The sequence below is a fragment of the Rattus norvegicus genome, chromosome 18, assembly GCF_021556685.1.
Source record: "Rattus norvegicus strain SHRSP/BbbUtx chromosome 18, alternate assembly SHRSP_T2T, whole genome shotgun sequence".
Classification (NCBI taxonomy): Eukaryota; Metazoa; Chordata; class Mammalia; order Rodentia; family Muridae; genus Rattus; species Rattus norvegicus.
Window position 1 is genome coordinate 53,385,367 of NC_141551.1, and position 23,185 is coordinate 53,408,551.

Sequence of the window (23,185 nt, forward strand, 5' to 3'; positions counted from 1 at the left end):
GCCTGTGACGGGCTGGGGAGGAAGAAGTGCAAACCCTGTCAGCAGTCTTTAATGTTAGCATATTCTGGGCAGTTGATGTCAAGTATGACAAAAAATAGAAATTACTCTCTTGTAAGTTGTGTAACATAAATGAAGATATGAACGAAAGTCACAATTAATTTTAAACCAGCAAAAACTCATGTGTACTTATAAATGGATTTTTTGAAGTTCTTTTTTTATTCCCAGTTTGCTTTTTGCAGTTTACTTATTTGTCTATGCAGCCCAACTGTCCCATAACTCAAGGACTCTGGCTATACCCACCCCCAAGTCCTGAGGTTATAGGCGTGTGAACTTTAGTTCTTATTGAAGTTTTAATAACATAGCACAGAGAGGAGATCTGGGAGACTTCATAGAGCTGTGTTTCTTGCCGTGTGTTCCCATGCTTGTTTAGCTGTCATTGTCCCTCTCTCTGGTCATAGCACATGGGTATGCTCTTTTTATACTTCCAATATATTTTATGGTGTTACTGTGATATAATTCATATGTAACATTTATGTTTTTATGACTTTAAACAAGGTGGACACAGTGTAAATTTCTTGCTTTTTTTTTGGCTTTTTTGTTTTATTAGAACTAATCACCCTCTGCCTTTTTGTTTTGTTTTGGTTTTTGGTTTTTGGTTTTGGCTTTTGAATCTACCTCTGCCCTCATCAGTATTCCCAAACATAGGTTACTTGAAGTTTCTTTCTCACTGTCCCTTTTTCTCTAGCTTGGTTCTTGGATTCATCTGAAGTGCAGCTCTTCGCTTCCTCGTCTGGGCATTGGTGCTGAGGTCTGCCAGTCAGGTCCTTAACACAGATTAATGTGGCTTTGCTCATTCCTTGGGGAATTTAAGATATCTTAAAGGCTTTCTTTTTGATCTGATTAGATTTCTCAGAAATGAATATTTTAAGCTGTTTGTGTGTCCTTGTTACCAGAATTCTGAGAGCCAGGTAGGGGAAGGAGGTGCAGGTCTCAGAGTTTTTGCCCATGAACAACTTTCTGAGTCCTCTCCTTTTAGACCGCCGAGCCTGCCCTTCTACCTCAGGGTCTGGCCCACAGAGGCCTCTTTAGCTGAGGAGACGCAGGCAGCTGTCACAGAGTGATGGAGGGGCCTGGGCACTGCCCGCTTGCTTCTTCTGTGCACACGAGACCAGGGCTCTTGGTTTCGGTGTCTCTGATTCAGCTTCAATACAGTTGGCAGAGATATTTGGAGACGCCCGGCTGCTCGCAATTCATGCTGCCGCCTTTGAGGGTTAGAATCAGTAGCTTCACAGTGTTAGGTTTTCATTTAGTGTCTCAGTTTGTTCCTTCACCATTCTGCTTCTTTATTATAGCTTTCAGTGTTTTGGTGCTGTATTCTCTGGTGTTTATTTCATGAGTTTTGTGATTTTATAACTTTAACAGAATCGTTAAGAGGAGACTCTAAATCACCCCACTAGGAAGCTTTTTAAAACGCAACAGTTGAGTAAGAAAGGCACTGGTAGATGTCCAGGCATGGATGGTTCATGGCAGGCAGGCAGGCAGATTGAAACATCCGTGATCTAGCTTATGAGGAAGAATACAGGAAGAACTACTTTTAAGTAGTGAGGCCTGGAAAAGGAGCACCTTTCAGGTTGTAAGTTACTCACAGTTATTTTATTCTAGGAAGGTGTGTGTGTGTGTGTGTATGTGTGTGTGTGGGTGTGGGTGTGCGCGCGCGTGTGTTGGGGGGGTGTTACCCTCTAGAAAATCACGCCACCCGCAGAAGCTGCAAAGCTAAACAGATAGAAGAGGGCACTGAGCAGTCTGGGCCATGATGTTACATTTGATTACTCCAAAACAACCTTCTCAGACAGACTTGATATGTAACCTACTTTACTAAAATGCCAAATAAGTCAGTATTTTTTTTTTTTTTTCGTAGCTGGGGACCGAACCCAGGGCCTTGTGCTTGCTAGGCAAGCACTCTACCACTGAGCTAAATCCCCAACCCTATAAGTCAGTATTTTTAAAAGTCTTCGTTAATGTTTTTATTATTAGGGACTACTATAAAAGTTAGTATCTAAGTTAGAATTAATTTTAAAAAGACTTATTTAGTTTTATTTTATGTATATGTATATTTTTTTACGTATATGTCTATCTGTGAATCAGAAGAGGGCATCAAATCCTCTAAAATGATGAACTGTGTTTAATCACCTATTTTATTTTATTTTATTTTATTTTTATTTTTTTTTTCGGAGCTGGGGACCGAACCCAGGGCCTTGCGCTTCCTAGGCAAGAGCTCTACCGCTGAGCTAAATCCCCAACCTTACCAATTTTAAATTTACAGTCTGAAAGGTTTTTCCTTTTCCAAGCCTTGGTGCTGGAAACCCTGCATGGTTCTCTGTAAGAAAAGGAAGTGCTCCTACCTGCTGAGCTTTTCTCCAAGCTCTTACCATCGGAGCTCTAGTCGTTCTTTGCTTTTGTCTGATTATAGAGGTGGCAAATTTAAGGAACTTCACTAGTCATATTTGGTGGATAAAGTGGATACTGACTATTATATAAACAAGATTGATTTCCTCTAGTTAGTAAAATCTATTTTTTTTCAAGTCAGGGTTTCCTTCTCTAGTCCTGACTGTCTTGGAATTTGGTATCTAGACAAGGTTGGCCTCAAAGTCAGAGATCTGCCTGCCTGTGCCTCCTGTGTGCTGAGATGAAAGGCGTGCACCACCACGCCCAACCAAAAAGACAATGGTTTAAGACATAAATATCTTGTCAACTTTCATGTTTATATAGATAATTGAGTGCAGTTTTGGCATTTGCCATTCATTATTAGCTAGAATTAAAAGATTTTAGCCCAGTAGAACTAACTGAACTAGACAGATCAAACTGCTGTATTTGATTTTACTTGTCCAACACTCTGAAGAGGAAGCTTGACTAGATGGATGGTTGATTTTTAAGTCTATGTCATCATGGAACTTACCTGTTACTATTATGGGTTAGTTGTGCTCAGTAAGTTTTGCAGGATCTATGAAGTGACTGGGACAGTTTGTTATTCCATTTAAACACGGTAATGTCTATAGTATTCCCAGAGACACAGTAGAATTGCTTGTTATTGTAGAGGTATATATCTGGTAACATATTTGTTGTAAGGCTTCTTTGTTGTTGTTTATTTTTATTTTGAGAGACCATCTTAGCAGAACCATTTGGGTGGTTTGCATTTTCTAAACCTTTGCTTATATGTATGTGTATTTGTGCATGTGCCCCTCTGTGGGGCCCTTAATGGCCAGCTGGAGTTATAAGCAGTTGTAGCCCCTGACTTGGCTTCTAAGAACTGAACTTGGGTTCTTTGGAAGGATTAAAGATGAATTTTTAAAGTTCTTGTGTAGCCTTAGATCTTAGAGAAACTACATAAAAATTTCAAACTGTTCTAATTTTTTTTTTTAATTTTAAATTAGGCCACAGTGTCTTGTAATGACAGGTTCTCCAAACTCACGGCCTGCTTTACTGCATCTTGTTCATGACTTCACGAAAAATGTTGGTTTAATGATCTGTGGCCATGTGCATATGGTATGTATCAGTCTTGTTTTTTATAGTGAAACGCCTTTGACTCCTCAATCGGACTGTGATTAATAGACCTTCTAGATTAGAAATCATTAGGAAAATCTGTAGGATTTTTCCTTCTCTTTTTCTTTCTTTCTTTCTTTCTTTCTTTCTTTCTTTCTTTCTTTTTTTTGAGATGTTTTCTTCAAAACTCCCTTTTCTTTAAACAGTTACAAAATAACATTTTTAAAAAGACCTGGATATTTTGAACTATAGTTATTTTAACGAGGAGTAAGTAAAATGTCTAAAATAATATGTTTTCACCCCAAAGGGGTAGTGCATTTTTTCTCTTAAATCATTCTCAATATTGAAAATAATTGTGAATCTATGACACACCTGTTCTGCATAAGAAACTAAGGTGACTCTTTTGCGGCACCTCCTGATCAGTTGTGTTCAGTTGAAGCTGACCATCTCCTTCCTGATTGGCTGTTGGGGATTCGCTGATGCGAGCTACAGACTTGGTGCTCTGTGTGAGGAGCACATGGTTATGAGGTAGCTGCCAGTGCTGTGGCAGGGTTTTGTGGTGCGGCTCATTGGTGGGAAGCCAGGAGTCTTGATGCACAGCAGGGGGTGCCTGCTGCTGAGTAGGCAGCACTCCTGTGACAGGCCACGGAGAGCTTCGAAGGGCTCACGCCTGTTGGAGAGACTTTGTTGGATGCCAGTCTGAGCGCTCTCAACTTGGTTACAAGATGGAGGCAGGGGGATTCCTAGAGGAGAACTACTCAGAACCGGAAGACATTTGGGTTTCTAAAGATGATGGCATCTGCCAGTGTCTTAGCAGAAACCACCAAACAAAGATGGAGGGAAGCCCAGGCCAGCGCACCCAAGATTCAGCATGTTACTGCTCCCGTCCTGTGACACAAGGGCCCATGTGCTGCTTTGAAGAAACAACACTAAGAAAATGAGGAGGCTGCAGAATTTATTAAATAACCATTTGGCCAAGAGAATGAAGGGAAGCCAAAGAAAAATGTGAGGAACAGATTGCCAGGAAATGTCGACTGTCTTCACTGTTTCTAAATCTGAGCCCAATTAAAAATACACCTTTAAGAGTAACAAATAAATGATAGGCCATGGGCAGGGGATGAGGGGGTGTACAAAAAAGAAAAACTAGAGCGCCATTTTCCTCAGATTCTGCCCACTCATTTAGGTGCCAGGAATGTGTTGTGCACTGTTTTGCACCACCTGCGACAGTTGCTCTTATTGCATAGCCCAGGCCACAAGCATCGGTGCGCACACGGGCTTGTGTAGAGAGCCCTTGGTTAGATGTATGGTTAGGGTGTGTAGAGTTTTCCAGTCTGTCTCTAGCTCATTCCTTGAAGCTAGTGCTTGAGCCCAAGATGTTATAAAAAAGGCAACATACTTAGGAAAGATTGTATTTTTCTCTACGTAGTTATTTTGAAGATAAATACTTTTAAGTACTTTGAAAAATTTGTATTAATATTTGTGCCTAACAAGTTTTATATGTTGCATAAAAGGATGAAAATGGAATCCTTGGTTAGCAAAGCTCATTTGCTTCAGCTAGAATATGTTTTCCTTCGATTTTCAATGATATTCTCATGTCACTGTGATTTAGTAACCCAGACACTTAGACCAAAGAAGAAGCAAACTAGTAAACTTTCTATAGAGGAATAGAAGGCCTTTTATTTTGCTTTGTGTAATCTTTTCCATTTTTGTAATTGCAGATTTCTCTCATTAATTTAGGATTGAGATACTTGCTTTAAAATCTTGTTTGCGGCCTCTCTTCCCCGGCAGCAGCAGTGCTGTATAACCTTCCGTATTAGAGTCCCTTCCCGGGAGACCATGAGGCGCTACTGCTCCTCATCCCAGCACTTAACAGCACATTCCTGCACACTGCTGTGAGAGGGTGGCCTCTGTACGTGGATTTGGATAAAATGGATTGTATTTTAAATAAAAATCTTGATAATTTAATTTAAAGGGTCCCCGAAGACAAGCTATGAAAGAGATGTCCATTGATCAAGCCAAATATCAGCGATGGCTCATTAAAAACAAAATGAAGGCTTTCTACGCTCCGGTTCACGCAGATGACTTGCGGGAAGGTGCACAGTACCTGATGCAGGTGATGGTCTTTGATGGGCGCATGTGACTAAAGCTCCTACGTTCTCTCTAGTTCTTTTTTTTTTTTTTTCTTTTTTTCTTTTTTTCGGAGCTGGGGACCGAACCCAGGGCCTTGCACTTGCTAGGCAAGCGCTCTACCACTGAGCTAAATCCCCAACCCCTCCCCTTCGTGGTAATGTAAATGTAGATCATTTGAAGATAGCTCTCAATCGCTATTTTTGTTTTATAGTTTAGAAATCTCCAGAAATTTTGTGTTGTAGGGTGACACAAAGAGCCTATCTGGAAGTCACCTGAGCCAAAAGTCTCTTTCTGTTAGCTTTTCTCACCTCCTCTGCCCACTAGGGTTGTTTTTAAAATGTTGGGCCATAGCTATCTTTATTTGACTTTTCAGAAAATCCCTGTCCTTCATATTTCTGTTTACTCGCTAGCTCTTAAGTTTAGACTTCTCTTTCACTGTATGGATTTTATAGGCACCACGATGGGAAATTTAGGATAAGTGCCAGCTGTGAGTGTTAGTGCTGTTGCTTTATTTTTTTGTTTTTTTGTTTTGTTTTGTTTTGTTTTTTCTTTTCTTTTCTTTTTTTTTGGAGCTGGGGTCTGAACCCAGGGCCTTGCGCTTCCTAGGCAAGCGCTCTACCACTGAGCTAAATCCCCAACCCCAAGTGCTGTTGCTTTCTTATTTTGGATTTTGGACCAAACTATTTACCTAACTTCTGAGCTGTAGGTCCTGAAGAGAGTATAAATTGAGACGGGGCAGCAGTGGTCCTCGTGGACATGGGCGCAGACAGAGATGCTGTTAGTTCTGCCTCTAGCCGTCCTCCCTGATTCTCTGCACTCCTTTCTGTTTTGCAGCTGTGGAAGGCTTCCTTATACCATGTATTCCAGGATGACCTTGACTAATAAAGTGTTTACCACTTTAACCTTAAAAACCAACCAACCAAACAGTAAAAGCAGAAGCACCTGTGACCATGGAGCTCTGTTAAATGTGGAGTGAGGCTTCCAGCCCTGTCCTCAGCTCATCCTGTTGCACATCTTAGAATTTAGTTTAGACTGATCAATAGTCTTTAAGGATAGGCACCGGGCAGGGTTGCTAAGTATATGGAAACTACTGTAACTTAATAATGGCAAAATAGAAGAGAGACCCATTTACACAGAAAATTCACTGTGTGATACATGTGGTTTGAAAGGGTTATCTGTAATAGTTGTTGGTCTATGAAAAAGATGTGAAATAAATCCTTACAAAGACTGTTAAAAAGCCATATTGAACCAAGGTTTGGTGTATGCCTTTGTAATCCCAGAGTGTGGGATGCTGAGGATTACCATTAGTCAAGGTCATCCTGGAATACATGGTATAAGGAAGCCTTCCACAGCTGCAAAACAGAAAGGAGTGCAGAGAATCAGGGAGGACGGCTAGAGGCAGAACTAACAGCATCTCTGTCTGCGCCCATGTCCACGAGGACCACTGCTGCCCCGTACAAAGAAGTTGGGTGTTTTGAACGGTTATGGAAATTCATGTCACAGTCACTAGTGGACAAGAGCCTGGCAACCTAAAGGACTCTTTCCGTCTCTAGAGAACAAAACTAGGTTTTGTGTACACACCTCTTTACATGTAAAGAAAACTGAAATTTATGATCCGGGCACAAGAAACTTCCTTTGAGTGGTTGATCAGTGTAATTTTTATGAAGGAATTTGTTCCTTAAAGAAAACTCATTAGCACACAAATTTCTGTTTCTCTGTCACAGTCAAACAGATTTGTGGTAAGGTTCAAGGCACAAGCAGGTGGATCTGTAAGTTCGAGAACAGCCTGGTCTACAGATTTCTAAGATAGCCAGTGCTTCAGAGAAACCCTGTCTCAAAAAACCCCCAAAATGAAAAACAACAAAAAAGACAAATAAATCAACCCCCAAACAAATAGGTCATATATTTACTTTCTCCATGATTTTGAATCTAATGAATTTCCCTTGCTGTTATTTAATTTATGTAGCTAGCCATAATATTTGCAAATACTTTTACTTAGTAGTTGAAGGCAAAATTGAAAACCCCTACAGCCTGTTCTTCCTTCTGCTATGGTTGTGATAACACATAGAAATTGACACAACACATGTACTTCTGGTCACTGAGTTCTGGCACAAGGTGCACAGAGAACTGTGCTGAAGATCTAAAGATAGCACTGTGGGAGGGAAGGCTGGTGTGTGTGAGGGAAGGCTGGTGTGTGTGAGGGAAGGCTGGTGTGTGTGAGGAAAGGCTGGTGTGTGTAAGAAGCTGTGGGTGCCTGCACAGCGTCAGTGGTGCGAGCTTCGTGGTTCTGGAAATGCTACCCTGAGTAAAGGATTGAGGGCGAGAGAGATGCATGTGGGAATGATAAAAATTGAACAATCCTAGGGGAGTTATTGTAGCAATGCCATTGAAAGCCTTAAGTACTTCGAGTATCTTACAAGGTGTTTATGCCTAGTTTTATAAAATTAGAGCTTTAAGGGACTACAGCTTAGTGGTAGCATGCATTTCTAGTTTATGTGCGACCCAGAATTCAATCCCTAGCACCAACACCAAACAAGCCGTTTTAATTATATTAGGATTATAACATGATAGTTTTTCTTTTTTGCAAGAACATGACCTTGATAGTGTCATCAGTAAGTTACTGGCCATCTTGGGACTTGGTGCTGGTAAACAGCTGTCATTCTTGAAAGTAATGCTCGGCTCAGTTCAGCACTCTTGACTACCACCACTCTGCAGGGAAAAGTATTTGATGTCATGGTTAAGCCACCTGGCAGATAGTTTTGCTTTTAGAAAAAGGCGAGGTAGTCCTTATTAACCCTTAAGAGAAGGATGTTATAAACACTGAGCAAAGTCTTAGTCTCCTAAAGAAAGATATTTGTACATGAGAACAAATTAAGATGAATGTAAGCTTGCAGGATAGCTTTACTTCCTGTTCCTAATTATCCCAAATGCATAGGGCAGTGGCACATGGCCAGGCCTTTGATAAATATTTGAATTCATTTAATGTTTTGCAAAAGAAAAAAACTGATTTAAAGATGTCGCTTTAAAGCACAGACAAAACAACTTAATGTATCTCGAACATAAACGTGAACTAAATCTTAAAACTTAAAACAGAGCTTAAATCTTTGTGACGTTGGACCTGGCAGTAGACCCAGTTATGACATCAAAAGAATGAGGCTTAAAACAGAAATAAATTGCACATTTCCAGAATTAAGATGTTTTCTGCAGAAGACATTGTAAGGAAAGTGAAGACAACTTACTGAAAGGGAGAATCTTTCCCTTTGATAGTTTTGTCTTAGTAGCAAAGTAACTTAGTAACTGTTGAGACTCCATGACCAGGGTAACTTACAGAAGAAGCAGTTTATTGTGGGCTTAGTGGATGAGTCCATGACTATGTGACAGTGAGCATAGAAGCAGGCAGGCATGGGAATGTGGCAGTGGCTGAGAACTTATCCTGACTCGGAAGCATAAGGTGGAGACAGGGCTAACTGGGCCTGATGTGGCCCCTGAAACCTTGAAGCCCACCCGCAGTGGCACACCGCAGCAAAGCCATCTCTTCTAATCCCTTCCGAAAGGGTCACCTACTGAGGACAAAGCATTTGTATGTATGAGCTTATATGGAGGCCATTCTCATTCAAACCACAGGGTTTGATATCTGTAATATGTTAAAAATTAAAAAAAAACTTATAAAAATAGCAAAAACAAGAGAATTTAAAAATTGTTAAGAGTTAGGTAAAGAAAATATATATCATCAGTACACATATGAAAAGATGTTCAACATCGTTAGTTATAAAGGCGTAAATCAAAACCACAGTGAGATACTAGGTCAATATACTAGGATAGCTGTCATTTTAAAAATATAAAGTCTTAAGTTAGTGGGATTGTAGAAAAGTGAGACCCTGTGCTTTTCTGATTGTGAATATAAAGTGATATAGACGTTTAAGAAATTAGGTTGATTGTTTCTCAGAAAGGCGAACTCGAAGTGGCTTTAGTGCTGTGTCCCTTGGCATTTACAAAGCTGAAGTAACTCAGGCAGATTGTTTTTAAATTCGGGTAATTCACTGCGCCATCATGCACGGAAGGCAAAGGGTACAGACTGGAAAGCATCGAAATGCCCATCATCAAATACAGCAAAGTGTGACATGTACATGTGTGCACAACAGCATTTGTCTGTGAAAGGAGTTAAGTTAGAATTGTAACTTTAACCTAGGAGGCAGCCTGCTGGGTGCAGACCCCAAAGTTGTAGTATTTCATTCATGAACTGTCCAAGGGGCCACAAGCAAAAGCCCGAGTAGTGATTGTAGAAAGAGCTCTGGAAATGGCGGTAGACGACCTGGCAGTACCGTGCACGTGATGAGCACTGCTTTCAGTGTTAAGCTTGTTAACTTCCTACCACAGCTCACGTGTGTGTGGACTTGGAGGTAAACCAGAGGTCAGTCGCAAGTCCATTTGTAGATGTTATCCCCTCGTGTTTTGTTATTGTTGTTATTTTTGTTTGAAGATGGGTCTTCCACTCTTTCCCTGGAACTTGCCAATTTGTGTAGCTCGACTGGCCCATGAGTCCCAGAGAAATGCCTATCTTTACTGCCCACCATTGGTATTTTAACGTGGGTTCTGAGGATTGGAATAAGGTCTTCATGGTCAGACTACAATCCCTTTCTGACCAAACTGTTTCCTCAGCCCTTACCACATTTTTAAAAATGCTGTAATTCCTGAAACTCAAGTGTTACTGCAGTCCCCGGATACAGTTCTCACTGTACTTAGAGCAAAAGAAAATGCATAGGGAAGCGATTTTAGTGGACTTTGAGGGATTCCTGTTAATCATGTTGAATTACAGCTCTTTGGTTTTGTATGAGTGTCTGCATTAATGTGCTCTTTAAGACAGGATCTTCTATAGTCTCTGATAATCTGCAGCCCCCAGCACTCCCTCTCTGTACACCAGGTTAGCTTCAGACTCACGGATGGCAGTGGGTCTCTGCCTCCGGAGTGTTTCGATTACAGGCAGGCCCCATTATGCTTGGCTTGTGCTGCAGCTTTTGGTGAGATTGAAAATTACTTAAACTATTATGGGAGGGAACCAAAGAGATTTCAGAAGGAATATTTGCATGATTAAAAGAACTCAAAGTTTCTTACTGGTAGAATTCAGAACTTCAGACATTAGACTTACATCTAGGCCCTAGTGGCTGTTGTTAAAATATATCATGGAGGTGAATACACTTTTTTTTTAATTAAATATGTTATTTTGGTTAGCAAAGGTACAATTTTTTATGTCCTCAAGATTATAAAAAGGAATTTTCAAGAGTTTCATTGTAACATCTATTTTTAGTGTTTATTGTAATGTGAGTTAATTTCATATTGTAATTTATAAGAAAAACTGTCAACATAAAAATACTTCATCTTTTAAAAATTATTTTGTTAAATAACTTGTATTTGAAGTTGTGTTTATATATTTTAGGCTGCTGGACTTGGTCGTATGAAACCAAACACACTTGTCCTCGGATTTAAGAAAGATTGGTTACAAGCAGATATGAGGGATGTGGATATGTATATAAACTTATTTCAGTAAGTATGTTCTAAATTGTTATGTACTTGGCAGAGAAAACTGCTAATTCTGAAAGCATTCACTCCTTTTTTAAAAACTCTGTTTTTATATAGTCTTTTCTTAATTGGTGCAGAAAAATGAAAGAACCCATGAACTGTCTGGGCTTTAAAATGATGATCTGTTAACAAAATGAAGCTCTCTCTTACACAAAGCATAGACAAATATGTACAGGTACTTACGTAAATGTACAATTTCAGATAAATCTACAGAACAGCTTCTTTTTCTATAAAATAGTTTGTCAGCCTTTCCCTTTTCATTTTATTTTTAAAGATTTGGGGCTGGAGAGATGGCTCAGCGGTTAAGAGCACTGACTGCTCTTCCAGAGGTCCTGAGTTCAATTCCCAGCAACCACATGGTGGGTCACAACCATCTGTAATGGGATTGGATACCCTCTTCCGGTGTGTCTGAAGACAGCGACAGTGTACAGTATATGAAATAAATAGAACTTAAAATATAAAAAAAAAAAATAAAAAAAAAAAGATTTATTTATTTATATATAAGTACACTGTAGCTGTCTTCAGACACACCAGAAGAGGGCATCGGATCCCATTATAGATGGTTGTGAGCCACCATGTGGTTGCTGGGATTTGAACTCAGGACCTCTGGAAGAGCAGTCAGTGCTCTTAACCACTGAGCCATCTCTACAGCCCTTCATTTTATTTTTAATTAGTTCTTTAATAATTCTAATGCATTTGAAACATATTCATCTCCTTCAACTCTTCTCTTTCTACCAGCATCTCCCATCCAATTTTCAGATTACTTCTTTTTCCCCCCTTTTCTAGCTGAGCCCAATTTTGGTTGCCCAGCTAGTGAGTTCAGTCTACCAGAGGCGGGCAGCACTAAAAAAACCCCCTAACTTGCTCTCCCAGCCACTAGCTTGGGATTCCCTATCTTGGGATTTTTCTGGCTGGAGCTTGTGCATGTTATCCCAATCACTGCCCTGTTGTGTCTTAAAAAAGTGTTTCCTTGAAGTTGTCCCCCACTGTTCGCTCTTACAGTCCTTAGTCCTTTCTTTGGCAAAGATTGAGCCTTGGGGTGAAGAGCGTGATGTGTCCAACTTAGGGCTAAGCATTCCAGTCTTGGTTTGTTGCACACTCATTGGTTAGGGTCTCTTAATTAGCATCTCCTGCAGGGAGAGGATTCTGATGTAGGATAAAAGATGCTCTAGTCTGTGGGTACAGCAATAAGACATTAGAAACAGTTTTAATACTCAGTACTCTGTCCATTAAACAAACTGTGTTTGATCCTCTCCTGGAGTCTATGTCCTATTAAGCCAAAGGTTCCTTGTCCTTTTAATAGTGTCAGTTATTGGTTCTTTCTCATAGACAAGACCTCAAAGTTTTGAGACTTAAGTTGTGACTTAAATCCCGTCAGAAAGTAGTTGGTTACTCTCATAACGTTTGCCACTCTTGTGCAAGTGGGCATCATCCTGTAAGGCCAGTCATTGTTGAAGCTTGCAGGTTTCATAGCTGGGTGAGAGTGAGGCTTGCTTTTCTCCTTTAGCGGTGTGCACAGAACCTTCCAACACTGTGAACACTGGCCAGCAATGATGGAAAGCTTACGGGCGAACACCAGCTTGATGTTCCCATGATCTGTGATCCAGCTGTGTGCTCTCTTAGCAATAGGCTTCAGCATCAAGTTCTCAAGACTTGGAGGACCCCATTGACTAACAGCTCAAAAAATGCTAACCCTTTCTTGGTACCAGGATTATTTGTTACAATGGGGTATCTAGTTGGGATATTGTTCCCACATTGTAAAGTACTCATCATACCTCTTTATATGTGTGTATCTATTTTAGGAAGCTTCTACAGCAGTGGGTTGCCAAATGATTAAAAAAAAAAAAAAAAAAAAAAAAAAACTCCTGTAACCAGGCATTCCTCCCCATATTCCCCCCTCTACCTTGCCTCCCATCTTCCGTCCCAGTTTAACCCATTTTATTCCGTTGTCTCCTTTAGTATTTTATACTACTGTGCACTGTTCCCCTACTCTTTGAAGACCACTCCTCCCCAGTGCCCTATTACTAAATTCCTGCCTTCTAGGATATTACAAATAGAACGCACATATCTGACTATTTAAAGGTAGTATTCAGAAGGGAGAGAACGCGCACTATGTTTATCCTCATGGATTTGGTTGCCTTATTCAGAATGAGTGTTTCCAGCTCCATCAGTTTACTTGTGAATTTCACAGTTTTATTTTTCATAACAGCTGAATAATGTTTCGTAGATATTAGATGTGACTATTCAATGGTGTGCATAGACCCTGCTTTCTCTATAACCATGTATACTTCTTCTATGCTGTAGCTTTAACTGAGCAGTTAGCTGTCAGAATGTTGCCTTATAAGGTTATTATGTTCTGTTCTACACTGAGAAGCTACAAAGGTTTGATTTTGTTTCCACTTAGACTAATTCTGCTGCTGGTCCCTGGCTCATCCCTTGAGTTATTTCCCTTGTTGAGTTACACGTGGGTGCTGGTCTTTTCCATTTGAAGTGTCTTGAGTTTACATTTGTTATTTCCTCTGCAGCGTGTACGTGCCCTTAGCTTGTTCACATCACTGTAACTTCCGTCTCACAGCTTGTCTAGTGCATTCTTTTTATTTTTTGGTTACTTTGCCTCTCTGGTCCATAGACTTTCATGTATGCATTTAATCTTAGTGCTTTTGAAGAACTGAATCCTTTAATAAGAGGTTCTTTGGTTTTGCCAGATAGAATTGTTAAAACGTGAGAAGGACTTCCTTTTCCTAGTATTCTAGGATTTGCTTAATAAATTTTACATTGAGAATTCTCATTGTGCCATTAGCATCAGACAATATTACTTGTTTTTAAAAAATAAACATCAGGGAGAAAATCTTGTCTTTAGCAAAGTGGTTTTAATATGGAATTCAGATGCCAGTTTTACTTGTAACTCACTGGAGTTCTCTCAGTGAATTCATGCCATGTCTTTAGATTTTTTTCATAACTTATTTGAAAATTCTTTCAAGAAATGATCAGAGGTCATGCAGTAGGTGGCAAACGTGAGTCCTTGAATTGTTAGGTGATTTTGTGGACTTTGTGCCCTCTGGTTAGATGATGAGGAGAATCTCCTTGTAGCTACGTAAGTTCTGTACTTTGCACGTTGTATATGGTAACTCAGAAAAGAAAGACAGTAGAAATAAAGATTAAATCATAAGCTATCTAAGTCTGTGTGCCGTGCCACGCTGTTTCCCTCAAGGCTCAGAGCAGTGAGATGAACTAATTACCCTAGAAAACAGAGAAGCGCCATTTTGGAAGATGGTTTCTATACTTCACCTGCCTTAGTTGTAGCTGTAGTGGATCACAGTAGCCCTGGAGGGGTCTGAGTGCCTTGGTACAAGTGTGGAGGCCTGAGGGCAGCTTCCAGGAATCCGTTCTCTTCTTGTCCTAGTGAGTTCTAGGGGATAAAATGGGGTTGTCGGGTTTGGTAGCAGGTGCCTGTGTCTACTGACATGGCTCCTATGGCTACTTCTATGGTTTTTGGGTGGTGTGGAGAGTGAACCAAGGGACTTTGCACATGCCTAGGTATGTACTACACCAGTGAGCTGATGAAGGTCATATTCTCCTCCCTACAAGTCCATCCAGACAGGTTTCAAGCTCACTATGTGATAAGGCTGGCCATCAATTCTGTGATCTGTCTGTCCTCACCACCCAAATGTTGGAATTACAAATGGTGGTTACTACTACAGCTGGCTATGGTGAAAGGTGTTTTTATTTTGAGAAAGAGCCTTTCATTATTTTGCCCAGGCTCCTCTTGAACTTGATGAGTAACCCATTCTCACCTTGAATCTGATACTCTCCTGACTCAGACTTTGCCGTGAACCATCCCCTAATGATTTACTGGCAGTTTTAAATATTGTGTGTAATTGAGGTATGCTTTATATGTCTTTATTAGCAACATATGGGTTCTGAAATCACAAATCATTTTCTCTAATTTCTAGCAAAAATTTTCAAGTGTTATATTCACAGTAAACTCCAAATTTATTTCCTGACAGTCTCTGTAGAAAATTGGTAATTGATTTCTGTTGATTCACTGTCTACGTCACAAGCTAGTTATTTCTTTAATTAGATCCTTCAAGAAGTTGACAGTAATATCTACTGATCTTCTTCTACAATGGCTCTGTAACCTTAGTTAGATAATATCTACTAACCTTCTTCTACAATGGCTCTTTAACCTCAGTTAACTAACTATAGGGACAAGACCAGATCATCTCTGTCCCACTCTAGATGGATGGATGGACAGATGGACAGATTTTGTTATACTGTATACATTCTGTATTTTTTATTTGTCAGAGCAGCGATTGTCCTCAGCAGCTGAGCTCTCTTTAGCACCAGTTTTTGGTTTTCAAAGAGTGGGCTTAGAGGGGCCTTCAAGGTTTTGCTGTATCTAAACTCTTGCAACACCTTTACAATTTTTTGAAAAATTTTGATCCTATTCTTTCACCCCCTCCAATTCTTCCCAAGTCCTCCTGCCTTCCTTCTCACCCAACTTTATGTTGGATAATTTTATGTCAGCTTGACAGTAGCTAAAGTCATCTGAGAGGAAGGAACCTCAATTAAGAAAACGCCTGCACAAGATCAGGCTATACACTAGAGTGTAGGGCGTTGATGGGGGAAGGTCAGGCTCATTGTAGGCAGCACCACCCCTGGGATGCTGGACCTAAGCAAGCAGGCCGAGCAGGTCAAGGGGGACAAGCGAGTAAACAGCACTCCTCCATGTTTCTGCCCTGTTTGAGTTTTGGCTTGACTTCCAAAGTCACATTCACACACATCACATTCAGTGATGGATGGTCACCTGGAGTCTAAGCTAAAATAAACCTCCCTTCCCTCAAGTTGCCTTGGTCTTTGTGTTTCATCACGGCATAATGTCCCTAACTCTCAAATAGAAAGACAGTTTCTCTTCCTCAAAAGAAAAAAAAAAAAGAAAAAGAAACAAAAACGAAAAGGAAACAAAGCAAGCAACAATAAAAACCTCAATCAGACGGAGAGTGCACAGAGAACATGGGATTCTTTGTGTTGGTCAGTCACTCCTAGTCATGAGGCCTGCCCTGGAGCTTGGTTGAAAACCGGAGACTGGATAGGTCCTGGTCCTAGGGGAAAATGTACTATCGTTGTTCTGCAAAGGAAGGATAGCCATCAAATGACTCCTAATGGCATTACTATTCCAGAGCTCACCTCTCCTTAGAAAGGTTCGTCTTGCAGTATGTGGTGATCAGCAAAGTCTCCTGACTGGACAGCTGCTCAGACAGAGACTCTGGAGCACTCAGCCCTGAGTGCCTAGACTCTCAGACCCTCCCCTCAAGGCTCAGGACCCCTGTGGCAGCAGAGGTCGGAGGGGTGTAAGGAGAGCATCAGCATCCAGACACCGCAGGATTGGTGCAGAGATTGACGCACACTTGGAACCTGCACAGGCTCAAACCAGACGATTGCTTTTCTAAGCTAACCTAGAAAAAGCAAAAAAAAACTGTTCTTAAAATACTATCTGCTAGGGATGGCTCAGGTGGTAATGTGCTTGGTTATGAAACCATGAGGACCTGAGTTTGACCTCTAGCATTCATATAAGAAAACTGGGCATGGCAGCATGACTACAGAATCTCAGCTTTGGGGACATGGGGATAGCAGAGTCCTTGGGGCGTGTGGGCCAGCCACTCTTGCTGAATTGACTAGCTCCAGCTTCCTTGGAAGACCCTGACTCAATCAATTGTACCTTCTGGATTCTACAGACATGACACAAGTACCCATGTACACATATATTCACACTCATAGATATGATCCTTTTAGAAATGTTTGCATATGTGACATGACACAAGTACCTGTGTACACATATATTCACACTCAGATACAATCCTTTTAGAAATGTTTGCATGTGTAAAACTATTCTCATTCCCAGTAGAACCCATTTCTTCATCTTCAATTTTTTTTTCGTCTTTATCTTAAATTCAAAGGGAATATGCCTAAGTGTAATTGTAGTAGGATTACTGTGATAGCTATTTTCTGTTATATTTCCTTACAAGATAAAAATCTGTTGGAGGGGGCTAGGTGGTGCAGTGGTTAAGACCTCGGCTCTTCAACAGGACCCAAGTTTGGTTGGTTCCCAGCACACACCTCAGGTGGCTTCTAACTGCAATCTTTCTGGCTTCTGTGCTCACAGACACTCAAATGCACATGCCTACAAACAGACACATAATGAAAAACAAAAGCCAAAAACAAAAAAAAAAAAAACAACCAAAAACAAAATCTAAAAACAAAAAAACCAAACAAGCCTATTTCTACTCTAAAAAGCTGCTACACGAGTCAGTCACCATAGCTTATGGTGGTTACACCTCATGGGAAGTGAGTTGTGAGGTGGCTTTGTTTACAGTAGGTACAGAAAGCTAGACCACACCTGGGCTCTGTGGCACGTGAGATCATGTATGCATAGGTTCCTGGCCAGAGCGTCATGTGACACGGCACTCTGATGCACACTTAAGAGTTTTCAAGGGTACTACAGAAGAAAGGTGTGGGGTTAGGAACTAACGTGATTGATCTCTCACTGACTAATTTTATATTAAAGAAAAGAGACATTGAGCTGAAAGTCATTTTAGAATCTCTGATTCCCTTCATTTTTTTTTGCAAAACATAAATAATTACTGTGATTCTTCCCTCCATTATAGTGATGCTTTTGACATACAGTATGGAGTTGTGGTCATTCGCCTAAAGGAAGGACTGGATATATCACACCTCCAAGGACAAGGTAAGTACGGGTTAGCCTGAGCTTATTTTAGCAGCACAGTTACTTTGTTAGGAAGTTGTGCCTCATTGCTATAAGTTCGTCACCCTCTTCCTGAGATGCCGTCCTCTTCATGTCAAATGCTCACCATCTTAAGAGCAGATGTGCTTGGAAACAGCTATGTCTGCATCTTCTCTTTGTACAGCTCATGTGATAGCTTTATTTTCCATTAATTAATATTAATGGAGAGTGTAAAATTTAGTATAAATCATAGCCTTAAGAGAGGCAGACATTAGTTATGATTGTAAATTGGCTAAATTTGTTTTTTAAAAAATAAGGATGAGAAAAATATTTAGATTAGTATTAAAACATTTAAATTACTACTTAGGCTGTAAAAGTATTAAAAACACAGTATATAATCTTTAAAATATTTTAAAATGAAGGTTAATACCTAATTCTTTCCATATCCTTCAAAAAATTCTACTGATTTAAAAAAAAATTGAATACCTACCATTTTCTCTTATCAGTTAATGAAATCATCAGATTAGCTGCATTTAGATAGACAAGAAACATAAGCTTTTGTAATTTGTTCATGAACTTAAATTCCTTAACCATATACTTTCCTTTAAGAGTAGTCGACAACTTTGAAGAAACACTTTTGAGTTCTCTGTGAAACAAAGCAGCTTGTCTTGTTGTAAACATGCTTTCTTTTTCTGGAATAAACCTGGCAAGATCTCATTTGAAGTCTTATAACAGTGACTAAGTTTAGAGAATGTCACTCAGACCCATTCACACTGCACAGTTAAGAGGTGATGCTCCCTTTCCCTCAAAAGAATAGCGTATTATTCAGTTGTGTCATTTACTGGGAATTGAATGTGACTGAAACTGTCTTCTACCAGGTGTGGTGGCATACTCCCTTTAATCCCAGGACTTGGGAGGCAGGCAGAGCTCTGTCTGACTACAAATCAAGTTCAGGACAGCCAGGGCTATTAATTCAGAAAAACCCTGTCTCAAAGAAAAAAGGAAAACAAACTATACATTTATGATTAATCCTTTTTTGAAAGCCTTGCCCATTGCTAAGATCTGGTGTTGGGCCCACGTAGATGTTTTCTGAAACCCCCAGCCTTTTTCCAGAGTTCTGTAACCCAGGCAGCTTTGGTGACTTGTCATCAGTGCCCAGTGACATCCCTCATGGGCTTGTCATGAACAGTAAAGAGGGAAGTCCTCTTCACCCTTAGTTTAATGCTGGCTCCCAGCTCCTATAGCTTCTATTTCTCTCCATCCATACACATCGGTGATGGAAATTATAGACAGATTACTAATTTCTTATCATAGTTTTCTTCATGTTTCACAGTAGAAGTTATATATTTACTTATTATTTACCAAAATCTCAAAATGCTTTTAGAGGAATTGTTCCCTCCATTTGCGATTATTACAAAAAGGCTGTTCCTCAGACATTGACTTTGTAGTCATAGAATAATTCCTCTATGGGCATATAAAAATTTGTTACATCTACATTTTTTATATTATAATTCCTTTTGAGAGTAGAGTTTTGTTTTTTTTTTTTTTGAAAGCCTACATATCATCCTTTTGCTTGCTACATTCTACTTTTATCTGAATTTCTCAGTCATGACATAACTCCCCAGAATTCAGCTTAGCCACTCGTGGTTGACATGTTTAAATGGATAGTCATTTTAAACATTGTAGGTGTTTCTTCGGGAATCAGTCATCACAAGGAATACTGGTTACCTTTTAATTATTAAATCATGAATAGTTAAAACATGGTTTTGATACTGTTTTAAATACCTTCTTATCTATAGAAGAATTATTGTCATCACAAGAAAAGTCACCTGGTACCAAGGATGTGGTAGTAAATGTGGACTACAGTAAGAAGTCAGATCAAGATGCTTTCAAAGCATCTGGTGAAAAACCTATTACACAGAAAGGTAAGTTTCATTCAAACTAGATTTTATTAACAGTTCTATTTAATATGGAGGCTATTGGCTTTCGTGTATAATGTGTACGACAAAATCCCTTTTCTTAAGCCAGCATTGTTCCTAGTAGGCCAGGTACAATTGCACCTCAAAACTGACTACAGAGTGAGTAGCAGTTTTACAGTATCTGTTTGCCTTAGTGAGTGAAAGAGAAGTCATGCCAATTGATCAGTTACTAACATGATCTTTAGTTGTTTGCTTTCAATATTTTTGTTTTAAAGTGTGAGGAACACATTCTTTTCCATGAGGCTTACAGATAATTTCATCTCAAACTGTGTATCATGTTGTAAGAAGGAAGAGGGATGACTTCCAAATCTTACTCTCCCACCCTCACTCTCCAACCTCTGTTGAGACTCGTATCTCCATCTGTCCTGTTCCAGCTGATCCGCAACAAGAAAGAAATCTGCACTGTAAATCATCAAGCCATAGTGTACTTTTGATTTCTCGAAGATGACTGCTATCCTCTTCATGAAATTGATAGCCTTGGACAAACCATGTCTCTGTGCAATTTATCTTTTAGATTATTTGAAAGCATTAATGTTGCTTTTTATTCTTTTCTTTCCTGTGTAACTTGCCTAGTGTGTAGTAGAAAGTGTAGCCCGCACATATTGCTTCTTTCAGCCCTTGGTGGCTTTAGTATTCTTTGCTGTATTGTCTCTACATTTCATAAGCTTTTTCTGTTCATTTTTTGCATTTATTTTAATTTATATGTACATTCTTTTACCCTTCTCCATTTTATTGCCTGAGACAGACCCTTCTGTATAGTCTGTGAGGAATCAATGTATGCAGTCACATTGATCATTTCCTAGAAGATATTCTGCATCACATCTAGATAGATGTTAGCATGTACATCAGCTTGTGAACGTGTGCTACAACTTCATATTTTATCAATAGGAAGCTAGGTTAGTGCATTTCTACTCTGTTTTAAACATTTAGATGCATTACCCCAATTTAAAGGGTCATTTTGGAAGTGGGTAAGAAAGCTCACTTGGAAAAATGCTGCTAAGTCTTATGACTTGAATTTGCTCCCTGGGACCCTCAGAGTGGAAGGAGAGAATTGACCCCTACAGGTTGTCCCTCTAACTTTCATCCACCCACATAAATAAGTAATATAAATAATTCTAAATGCCACCGGGTCTTCGACATTTAAATTCCTTTAAATGACTATAAACTACTTATCACTATATTTTCAAAAGCAGATATCGTATTACTTTGTAACAGTGATATTTATAGCTTAGTTATTTTCCTATAACATACATAAAAATTGTTATAAAGTTTGATTTTCTGTTTTGCATTTGACAATTTCTCAAAATCAGCATACATAAGAAGGGTGGATACTATGTAAAAACTTCAGTATTTGGAACATTATAATAAAGTTATATAGGCACAGTATTTAGTTTTATCTGTCTTGCTTACTGAGGCGTATAATTAATATACAAGGACACACAGACAGACAGACACACACACACACACACACACACACACACAGCAATACCCTTTTAAGTGCTTGGCTTGTGCCAGTCCTAATCTCATTTAATCTGTATCTGAAATTTTACAGCCTTAGGAGGTAGGTACGTTTTCTACCAGTGAGAAAGCAAGGCATTCGCTCACCAGCTCTGCTCATACTAGGAGATACCATTGGAAGCCAGGGAGTCTGACTCAGGACCCCACTGCAGAATGGTCTTTCTTTTTTAAGTCTTGAGTTCTGCTTTCCTTAAACAAACAGACAAACAGTAATTACATTTGGGGAAAAGGAATTATGAAAACCACTTACCCCAGAAAACCAACTGGTGAATATTTAAACATAAACTGGTAAATGTATGCATACATGCATATGTACATGAACTTAATTTAAAGAAAATGATTCCTTTATAAACAGACATTTACATACTAGACTTCTGTCTCTGATTAAATTCTTTACTATTTCAAGTACAGTTTGACTTGTACAAATATCAGGTGCTTTGCTCTTGTGTAGGGACACAGTGACATGATTACGGCTGTGTACTATCTGCAAGGGCAATAGCTCAGTCATGCTTTCATCCTACACACTGTAGTTTGACATTGTCAGCTGATTTCAGGAATGAGAGCTTAAATTTTACAAAATCTCCTGGCTTTTTTGAATAATTTTTCAGAAATAAAATTTCAGGGTGGGTGTTAATCATTCACTCTGTATGGTATATAGAAAATATGTTTTAACATATTAAACACTCAGTATAAAAAATAACTTAATTTTCAGTCATAGTCATTTCTTCTCATGGACTGTTACTTCACACTGTCTTGTTTATAATGTGCTCTATTTACATCTCCAAACTTTATGATTATACAGGCAATTAACCTCCTATTTTGTGTTTTTAAACATAATCTAGATGAGGAAGAGGATGGCAAGACTTCAACTCAGCCACTGTTGAAAAAAGGCAGGCATTGTTCATCATTTTATTTTATTCCCTCTCATATTGTTAACTCTTTGATTCCAACCCTATTATTTTCCTTTTATTTTCATTTAGTTTTAATTTCCATGGTGAGGTGATATTACAGTTATCTATTAAATGCAGATTAGCAAAATTAATATTGTTCCAACTAAAGCATTCCATCTCACTGGGACAAGCTGTTACTTCACAGTCTTTTGAACCATCATAGTGTTTCTGAAATACTCAAACCTGGAGTGGCAGGGCTCGGTTTTGTTTTTTCTGAGTTCCGCTGCATGGTTGAGAGGATAAGCAGACACTGAAGGAAGTTTATGCCAGTGTCACTTACGTTCTTCACCAGCAGCTGTGCCCCGCCAAATTCTCGATTTTGATACTAATATATTTTTTGTTTCAAAAATTGTGAATTTCTCACAGTCATGCTGCGTTTGGGAGATACAGTCATGTCAGCGTACATGAATTTTATGAGAAGGAGAGAGAGGTGAGAGTTATGGAGCAGTGTGGTTTGGTAGCCATATTTCATCGTGCAGAATCATTTGTCATGTTTGCTTTACATCATGGCAGCATGGAAAGTGAATGATGGACCTTCTGGGAAATGACCAGAGGTCCTTCTGTGGATTTGTTTTCAAAGTTGTACTGGAGTTTCGTAAAAGCCATTTGCTTGCTCAGAGTCCATGCTGATTTTTTTTTTTTTTTAATTCCTAGAAATGTAACTGGGAACTTCTTTCAGACATGCAGCAAGCTTGTATCCTTTCCAAGGAGTTCCCACCATCTTTCTGTTCCTCAGAGAAAGATGTAGT

The 23,185-nt window shown here is 39.4% G+C and overlaps 1 protein-coding gene across 2 annotated transcripts in view; it reads left to right on the forward strand.

The window, feature by feature from the left end:
- Slc12a2 (solute carrier family 12 member 2) overlaps positions 1-23,185 on the forward strand; it is a 68,155-nt gene that overhangs the window by 34,769 nt on the left and 10,201 nt on the right. The window contains exons 16-21 of one of the 2 annotated variants that reach the window (NM_031798.2): positions 3,432-3,543; positions 5,513-5,653; positions 11,105-11,211; positions 17,913-17,992; positions 19,789-19,914; positions 22,329-22,376. In NM_031798.2, the coding sequence (NP_113986.2) occupies positions 3,432-3,543; positions 5,513-5,653; positions 11,105-11,211; positions 17,913-17,992; positions 19,789-19,914; positions 22,329-22,376 (614 nt within the window). The remainder of the gene's footprint in view (positions 1-3,431; positions 3,544-5,512; positions 5,654-11,104; positions 11,212-17,912; positions 17,993-19,788; positions 19,915-22,328; positions 22,377-23,185) is intronic. The other variant, XM_087593547.1, reaches the window with a different exon arrangement.